The 9172-nt window shown below is 56.8% G+C and overlaps 2 protein-coding genes across 2 annotated transcripts; one reads left to right on the top strand and one right to left on the bottom strand.

Moving 5' to 3' along the window:
* Positions 1-3614: 3614 nt before the first annotated feature.
* LGALS2 (lectin, galactoside-binding, soluble, 2) lies at positions 3615-4814 on the top strand (the record flags this gene model as incomplete). Its single annotated transcript, XM_008935892.1, has 3 exons — positions 3615-3697; positions 3989-4148; positions 4668-4814. Coding segments are annotated over 3 exons (390 nt in total), but the record flags the coding sequence as incomplete, so codon positions are not given.
* A 2655-nt stretch (positions 4815-7469) lies between these two features.
* On the bottom strand, positions 7470-9168 carry CDC42EP1 (CDC42 effector protein (Rho GTPase binding) 1; the record flags this gene model as incomplete). The annotated part of the gene is made up of 2 exons (XM_008935891.1): positions 7470-8254; positions 9060-9168. Coding segments are annotated over 2 exons (894 nt in total), but the record flags the coding sequence as incomplete, so codon positions are not given.
* Positions 9169-9172: the final 4 nt, after the last annotated feature.

Raw genomic sequence — 9172 nt, 5'->3', positions numbered from 1 at the left:
TGCTGAAAGGCAAACCTCTCTGCTAAGGGGAAAACCAATCCTCTCAAACCTATCTGGGAATTTTGGTGACTGGCAGGAGGACTGAGCAGCTCCAGCAGGAGCTGATGGTTGATTCTTCTGCTTGCCCTGAGCCCTGGTCTCTGAAAATCCAGGGATCAGCTTCTTGAAATCCACCCTGCAGCCCTCTGAGGCAGGGAGCATTCCCTGCTAGGCTTCATAAAAGAGGGAAAACAGAGTCAGAAACGTGGCTTGATCTCAACTGCCAAGAGGAGCCACAAGCAGGGCCCAGAAGAAGCCAGAGAACACAGTTGAAATCAGGTCACTGCTTGATATTCATTGTGTGGAGGTTTTTTTTCCTCTTTTTCTTTACTCCTGCACTGAAATCCTTCCCCAGAGGCTATTCAAGGAAATAAATAACCAGTGGAAAGGGACAATAGCTTCTGTGGAGTACAAATTATATGAAGCAGTAGGAAATAATAGCAGAGGGAGCAGCTGCTACTCCGAAAAAGAATGCATGGTTGCTCTCTCCAGCTCCCTTTGCCTTCAGCTGATGCAAAACAGGACAGGCGCCTTCCCCCCACCACTGTCCTCCTCCAGTTGGCACCAAACTGAGACCACGGCCTTTCGTTAGGGTGCTGAGGGCACCTCTTGCCTCTTCTGGGTCTCCCAGGGCTTGGTTCTCCTCAGGGCTTCACACCTCCCTGGCTTATCTCCTGCCCGAGTAAGAGAACAGAATAAATGGTGCTGCCAGCAGAGATGCTGCCGAGGATCTTGGCAGCCTGCTGGGGAGGGTGGCATCCAGTCTGTTCTCGACAGTTCTGTGATGGTTCTAGGCTATAGAATCTGATCTCCTGGTGGCCCTGGGGGGGTCTGTACCCCTCCTGGTCATCTGTACCCCCCCAGGCAGGGACAATGTTAACAGATCATCTCGCTGGGAGTGAAGGGTTCCAAGATCCCTCGCACTGCTGGCTGCCAGCTTCCACAGCCATCACGTGTGTTTTCCTCCCTGCACACACAGACCCTCCACCTCCTTTGCTGATGCTTTTTAGCCGGATTTCCTCTTTCTTTGGGATTTATGTTCCCATCCCATCCCTGTTTCTCCAGGCGTTCTGCTTTGCAGTGTCCACAAGGAAGCGCCAACCTCACCCTGCACCCTCCTTTCATTGTTCCAAGTGCCACCTCTGATTGCACTGGAGATTTTTCTCTCTTCTGGGGTCCCTAAAGTCTCAGCCCCTTGTGTGGGGAGCACACCTCCTCCAGGAGAGGCCATCTGCACAGGGCTGGTGCCTGACCACGCAGGGGCTCAGCCCTGCAGACGAAGGAAGTCGCCAGCGCTGGCAGAGTTGCTGCCTGGTTTCCCACTATTGTTCCCAGTGGCAAATAAAAGGGGGGTGAACGCCCCTGCTGAGCCTTGTAGGAGGGGGGTTAGCGTTATCTTGACAACATCTCACAGCCCCTCTCCAGCAGCTCGTGCCTCTTTCCTGCCTGTCTTCCCTCCCTGCACGTTCTCACATCCCTGGTACTTGCAGCTCCGCACACAGCTCATTCTCTCCATCCCTCAGACATGCTCTGCTTGGGTTTCTTTCTCTCCACTGGCTTGAAGTGAGGTCAGGTAACTAACCCTGATGGTGGTGGCTCTGCAAACAATGTCTTTGTCCTGCCCTTAACCCTGTGAAAGGACAACATGAGTTGCTGGGAAGAGAAACCTCTTGTAGCCAGTGGGATACGCTGATATTTTGAGGGGGTGGCTCTGGGCTCGGCCTGTTTGGAGGTGGCACTGAGCTGAGTGGTGTGGTTGACACACCTGAGGGGTGGGATGTCATCCAGAGGGACCTGGACAAGCTTGAGAAGTGGGCCCTTGTGGACCTCATGAGGTTCAACAAGGCCAAGTGCAAGGTCCTGCATCTGGGTCAGGGCAACCTCTGGTATTGATGCAGGCTGGGGGATGAAAGGATGGAGAGCACTTACAGCCCAGAAAGCCAACCATATCCTGGGTTGCATCAAAAGAAGTGTGGCCAACAGGTTGAGGAGGATTGAAAAGGTTTAGAGAGGTGATTGTCCCTCTCTACTCCACTCTGGTGAGACCTCACCTGGAGTCCTGTGTCCAGCTCTGGTGTCCTCAGCACAGTAAAGGTATGAACCTGTTGGAGCAGGTCCAGGGGAGGGCCACGAAGATGATCAGAGGGCTGGAGCACCTCTCCTGTGAAGAAAGGCTGAGAGAGTTGGGGTTTGTCAGCCTGGAGAAGAGAAGGCTCCAGGAAGACCTTATTGCAGCCTTTTGGTACTTAAAGGGGGCCTATAAGAAAGATGGGGACAGTCTTTCTAGCAGGGCCTGTTGTGACAGGAGAAGGGGTGATGGTTTTAAACTAAAAGAGGGGAGATTCAGACTAGATAGAAGGAAGTTTTGTACAGTGAGGGTTGTGAAACACTGGCCCAGGTTGCTCAGAGAGGTGGTGGATGCCTCATGCATGAACCATTCAAGGTGAGGTTGGATGTGGCTCATGAGCCAGCTGATCTAGTTGAAGATATCCCTGCTCACTGCAGGGGGCTTGGACTAGATGACCTTTAAAGATCCTTTCTAACCTACGACTCTGGTTTGACCTGGGATGGCTGCAGGGAGAAGGGTGATGTCAAGGTGTGTGGGTGTCTATTCTTTCTTGGCTGCCCTCTCCTCCAAAGCCCTGGGAGCCCTTCCTCAGAGTACCATTGGGAGGGATGGTGGCAACCACATTGATGTGCTGGTGTGGATTTTGGGGGCTGCTCCCTGCCCCAAAAGGAAGGAGCTGGGATGATGCTTTTGGCCAAGGTGCAGAACTGTGCTCACACCTCCATGGACAGCTGGGAAGACACTTGTCCTGTGTGGTGGCTGGAGTGGCACCCCTAAGGGCTGTGTGTCACGGTCCCTCCAACTGGGAGACTGGGAATTGGTTGAATCTCCTGAAGTCCCTAACAAGAGGACGTGCTCGTAGGGAAGCTGTTTCATCTGGTTCAAAGTCTCCTGGCTTAACAGCAGCTGGTGGGGCCTTGCAGGGGTGGGGGTGCAGTTAATGTGTAAGCCACAGGGATGCAAGGTCCTTCCTGTGAAGGGTTTCTGAACCATACTGCTGGTGGTTCCCTGCCTGGTCGCTCTGCCCTCAGAAGAAGATGTCTGTAAGGGTTGCTGCTTCTGTCCTCTGGCACCCGTGGTCACTCAGCGAGGCTGAGTGAGGGACTGGAAAGCCACAGCCACCTTTGCTCTCACCACTTGGCATTTCCTGGGCTGCAGGTGGTGCTGCCCACCAAACCCTGGGTTGTGCCCCTCTTTGCTTGAACCCTCTTTGCACCTCTGCTGTCCTGCTCTCCTTTCCTTCTGCTGAGGGGAAGCCTCTTTTCATCTCCTCTCTCTCTGAGGTCTCTTCTTGCTGACTTCACTCAGCCAGCTCTTCCCTCACTGAGTGAGAAGCCTGTGCAAGACCTCCAGCATGGAGGGGCTTTGGCCATCAGAGGAACATCAGCTGAGAGCAGTAGATGTTGTTCTGGCTGGGGCACCTTCTCCAACCTTCTCCCTTTCACTCACAATGGCAAGGGAGGAATGGCTCAGGGAGACCCATGGACTATTTTTCTCTCTGCCCTAGGAAAAACTGGAAATCTCCAACCTGAATATGAAGCCTGGGAACACTCTGAAGGTCAAGGGCAAGATATCTGAGGATGAGGACAAGTAAGTAGAAAGAAACCAGCTTGACATGCCAGGACTGAAGGTGGGCTGCAGAGGGAGGGGGATTTCTGAGGTCACCAGGCACAAAAAGCATGACCAGAGCTTAGTGTTAGAGAAGCCCCTGTGTGACCCCTGGGCCAAACCCCCAATTTCTGAACAGAATGAGACAAGGGGAGGCATTCAGCACCTGCAGCACCGATGGAGGCACTGGGTGCAGAGCTGTGTTTTGGATCTCAGGTCTTCCAAAACCCTACCCTGCCCACGTGGCTGACCTTTCCTGCCTTTCACCCCCAGCTTCAGCATCAACCTGGGCTGCAGCTCCTCAGATCTGGCCTTTCACTTCAACCCTCGCTTCAACGAGTCTGTCATCGTCTGCAACTCCAGGTGCTCTGGGGCCTGGGAGGCAGAGCATCGTGATGACCACCTCTGCTTCTCCAAGGGCTCCACTGTCAAGGTGAGGGCTCTCTGCTGCTTTGGGCTTGTGGAGTGTGTGTGTGGGAGTGGGTAGGGGGAAGCCCTTGGCTGGAAGATTCTCGTTCCTTAGTCCTCCCGGTCCTTTCTAATGCCTCCTGCTCCCACCCACCAGCCCCTCAGCCTCTGGGATTTCTGCTTGTGTGGGTGTTTATCAGTGAAGCTCCTTTTTCCTGGTTTGTTCTGGGTTTATTCTGCCCTGTTCAGATCAGATCTAAGCCACGTGGCGTATAAAGATACACTTGGCTTTAATTGCTCTGAGTTTACAACCTCAGTAGTTGAAACAACCCCATCCTGTCCCCAGCTGACCACCTCAGACCCTTGATATCAACTCCTTATTTCCTTCATCACCCTCAGCTCAACCCCCAGTACCTTGCTTAAGGCTGTAGGGACCAGGTCTGCCCTTCATGTGTAACAGTCAGGTCTTTTTCCTGGATGATGCTCACCTCCTGATCTCCTCCTTGTCCCCAACTCCTGCCTGCCTTCCCCTCTCTCCTCCCAGATTGCCATTGAAATGCTGGCAGATAAATTTGAAGTGAAACTACCAGATGGGCATAAAGTTGAGTTCCCCAACCGACACTGCTACGACAAGATCAAGTACATGAGTGTCAAGGGAGGCTTCAGGGTCACCTCCTTCAAGCTGGACTGATGGGTACCACTTCCTAGCTTTAATAAAATAAACAAAGCAATGGGACACTGCTTGCTCCAGCTGCTTTCACTTCTCTGAGATCTCTGGCTCTGTGGCTGGGTGTGAGACACCAAGAAAACCTGAGGTTTTTCCACCAACAGGAAAGGAGCCCATGCTGGATGGAGGTAGCTCCCAGCTAACAACAGGTGCTTTCCCAGCTCAGACCAGGATGTGAGGCTGAAGAGGTAGAAGGTAGGGCAAAGCAGGCTGTGGGTGTAGCTCAGGAGGAGCAGGACAGTGTGATAGCTTGGGGAACAGCCATGTAACCTCTTCACAGCATACAGTGTTTTCCTACACTGGAGTTTTTGGGAGGGAAGCAGGGAAGGAGGAAGAGGAAGAAAAGCACAGACCTGACCAATGTAGCATTTGGTGCTACGAAAGCACATAGTTAAATGTTAGGTTTGGGAAGCTCAGGAGGTGGGTTTGATGGGTTTCTCCTGGCTGCTCTGGTGGGCAGGAGGAAGGGATGCTGTGCCCTCCTGCAGGAGCTGTACCACCTGAAGCAGTGGCATGGGGAAAGCAGCAGAGGAGTGCCCCTGAGCCAGCCTTCCTGCCATCGATGATAAGGAGTTGTCTCCTCCACTTCCCCCCTTATCTCACCTCACTTATCTGCTGGCACATTCCAGCCAGGTTACCCATTACTCTGACATTTCCACCCCAAACCCTACCCAGCAAAGCTGAAGCAGGGGCAGGTGAGGAGGGAGGACAGGGTTTGGGCTGGGTTAGGTGGCTCCTCCATCCAACCTGTGAGATTTGAGCCCACAGGCAGAGGATGTTCTGATGGGCTGGAAGGGCTGTAGCCAGGCCAGCTTTGGGGAGGGTGCTGATCTGCTTCAGGCTGGGGAGGAAGCTTTGCCACCCTCCTGCGTGCTACCCAGGAGGTTGCTTTGTGTGTTAGCCATGGGGAGCAGCAAAGTGGATGATCCATGGATCCTAGAGGTGCTGGAAAATCCTGCTGAGAGTGGAGACGGTGGTATTTTATCTCTGGGGCACCAGCAGACACAGCAAGGGAGACAATAAGGTCACTACAGCTGAGGGGAGGCACCAGAGGAGAAATTAGTATCAAAACTGCTTTAATAAGGACAATAATAAGTGCACGGGGTACAGAGTAGAGGCAGAAAGGATATTCCACAGATGTGGGTCTTTGGTCTGGAGCTTGTGTTACGGTCTGGGAAGCAGAGGGGGTGGGGAAGCTCATCCTGAGAGCCAGGGTTCCTGCCCCAGAGGGTGCAGGGGATGATAAGGGCTGATCCTGCTGGGTGCCAGTGGCCAGAACCATTGAGGCTGCTGCCTGCCCTGGCTTGCCAGCATGAGGCAGCCTCCTGGGGACCCTGAGGGAGATGGGATTGCCCGGGACGTCCACGGCCTTGGCTCTTGATCCTGCTCTAAAGAGCTCCCTGCCAGAAGCAGCCGGGTGAGCTGCGTGGGAGCAGAGCCCTGCAGCCACTGCCTGGCATCTCCCCCCTCCCCTGCACACCCCCTCCTGTCCTGGAGAACAAGGAGTGGTCCTGTCAGGGTCCCTTCGGTGACCTCAGCCCCCGAGCATCTCGGCCCCAGCACAAAGGGGCTTCTGTCGGGGCCAGTCTGCACGAGGGGCAGCGTGGGGGGTGGCCAGTTCCAGGGTGGCCACGTTGCCCAGGGCCACTTGGCAAGTGGCTTTAGCCATCCTCCACCCATAGCCCTGGGAAGGGGCGTGCTGGAAAGAGGGGTGTGCACGGGGAGAGGGGGCGAGGATGGAGAAGGAGCGGCGCAGACCGAGCGGCTGCAGAGTGGGAGTCTCCTTGTTCTGGGCAGGGAGGGAGAAAAAGGAGGAGTTTTAAGGCCTGAGCTGCAGAATTTTGGTTGACCTGCCAACCTCACCTCTGCTTCCAGCCAGCCAAGAAGTTTCTCCCCTGCCTGCTGCGAGGGGGTGGGGGTCAGAAAAGGAGCTCTCCTCAGGGGTGGATTCTCTCTGTGCATGCTCTCACCTCCTGAAGGCTGAGCTCATGGCTTTTTTGGGGGGGAAAGGAGAAGAGAAAGCTCAGTCCCATGGGGTTTGCCTGGCCCTTGAGCCTCCAGCTGACCCACCCTGGTAGACAGATGTGCTGTATGGGAAGGTCTTGCAGCAGCTGGAGCTGGGGAGACCCCCATCCCCTACGTGCCAGAGCTGGGGGTGGCAATACCTCTGGGAGGGCACCCATGCTAGCACAGCAGTGTGGGGCTTTGGTGGGGGGACAGACCATGTCCCCACACATGCTGAGAGGGCCAGGCTGAGGGATGGGATGGAAGGGAGGGTTCTGTGGGGCACAGAGTGGGGTAGGAAGGGGTTTGGGGTTTCTTTGGCACATGGGAAGATCCCTTTGGCATCTAATGGCAGCGAGGCTGTGGAACGGCCACGATGCCCTGAGCTGTGACCCACAGTCCTCTCTGGGCCTGTCCCAATCCCAGGGACTCCCCCCAGGTGACGGGCTCTCCTCCTGCCCCCCTCCAGCCCCCTAGTGCCCCCAGCTTGGCAATGAGGTTGTCTGATGGCTCTGCTGGTGGTGCTGGTGCCCGAGGGTGGGGGAGATGGGGAGGAGGGTGAAGACCTTGGCACTGGCGCTTCTGGTGGGGAGCCATGGTGGGAGAGACGCCCGTTCACACCTTGACTTCATCATCCTCCTCTTCATCATCGGCGTACTCGAAGGAATTGCTGCGAGTCCCCCGGGCACCACCATACCCCTCCCGCAGGCTGTAGCACTTGGACTCCTCCTCCTCCTCCTCTTCTTGGTTCCAGGTGGCCTCGGGGGACCTTCTCTCCCCTGTCACTTGCGACCGCCAAGAGCTGCTGCTGGGGCTCTCCCAGAGGGTCTGCGTCCGGGCCTGCCGGGGACCCTCCCCCTTCTCCGAGCTCCTGGGGGTGCTGGTCCCACCGTAGTGCCTGGCCAGGACCTGGGCAGCCCTCTCAAACTCCCCGGCCTCGATGGTGCAGTCGTTCCAGTGCCCTTGCCAGGGAGCCTCCCTCTGCCCCAGAGCCCAGGCAGAGTCCTCTTCGGCACCCTGGATGGCGTGTGCCTCCCCGTTGGCACGCGGCGCCAGTCCCGGCAGCGAGCTGGCCCCAGACAGGCTGCCCTGCCCTGTGCCATCCCAGAAGCTGAGCGTTGACTTGTCCTCTCTGTGGGAAGCACCCGCTGCTGCAAGGACCCCATTTTTGGTCCCCTCGCTGCATGGGGGGTCCGGGCTGTCCTCTGCCACCTCGGTCCCGTTGGTTTCAGAGAAGCTCATCACCTGGAGGAGCTCACTCATGAGGGAGGGGCCCAGGTCCAGGCGGAAGGAGAGCAGGGAGTCCGAGTGCTTCAGCTCTTCTTCCCCAGGAAGGGTGTTCTCTTGGGCCTTCTCTGCTCGAGGGACGCGAGGGATGGTGCAAAACCCAGACTCTAGCCCTGCAAGGCAAGAGGGATGGTTGGTGAGGTGGGAGGAAGCCTGCCTTACACCTTCAGGGGACAAGGGACACTGCCACCCAAGTGGTGTAGTTCATGCACCCATCGGTGGCACTGGCCTCCAGTGTCTCTGTGTGGGTATCTCCGAAGCCCGGAGTTACAGCTGAGGGTCTCAAGGTGGGCTCTGAGCTTGGTAAAATGCCGGTGGGGGCTGAGCCAGGCAGGTAGGACCAGGAGATGGCAGCATTGCCTCGGCTTGCCTTTCCCTCGGAGCCCAGCCACCTTCCCCGGCTGCTGCAGGCTCCCCAGATCCGCCCCCGAGACCCTCTGCTCCAGACCTCCCTCCCCCGATGAAAAGCTGAAGCCACAGCCCAGTGCTGTGAGGCCGGAGAAGAGCCACCCAGCTGTCCTGTCCCAGGCACCTGGAAGGTCCCTCCTGGAGCCAGGTTGTCAGGGGAGGATGTGGGCACAATGGGGATGGAGCCCCTGGAGGAGCAGAGGGGGATGGAGGGGTTGGCACGGCTAGGGACAGGGTTGGAGCATCTGCATGGAGGTGGCATGGCTGTGCCATGGGTCCCCTTGACCTTGCCACCTTGATGGGCGTGGCTTCGCTGGGGAGGCTGCTCATGGGGAAGGCTGAGGGGAGTCAGGGGGCAACCCCCTTACAACTGGGGAGGGAAGGGGGGAGAAACCATCCCTCCCCCACTCTGGGGGGGCACCCTGGGAGCAGACCTTCCACGGGCGGGAGGAAAGACCGCGCTTGAAACTAAAACTTGGGATCATCTCCTCCCAGAACCGAGCACCTCACCGTAGGCCTGCTGCGTTTTGGAGAAGCGGTTGGAGGAGCTTTTGAAGGAGAACTTGCTGGTGGAGCCCCGGCCTCCCTCGTAAGCTGCCTCGTTGAGCTGGGGCAGCGAGACG

This window comes from Merops nubicus, unplaced genomic scaffold, assembly GCF_000691845.1.
Source record: "Merops nubicus isolate BGI_N331 unplaced genomic scaffold, ASM69184v1 scaffold33292, whole genome shotgun sequence".
Classification (NCBI taxonomy): domain Eukaryota; kingdom Metazoa; phylum Chordata; class Aves; order Coraciiformes; family Meropidae; genus Merops; species Merops nubicus.
Note: the sequence above shows the minus strand (reverse complement) of the source record. Positions and strands in the feature narration are given on the sequence as shown.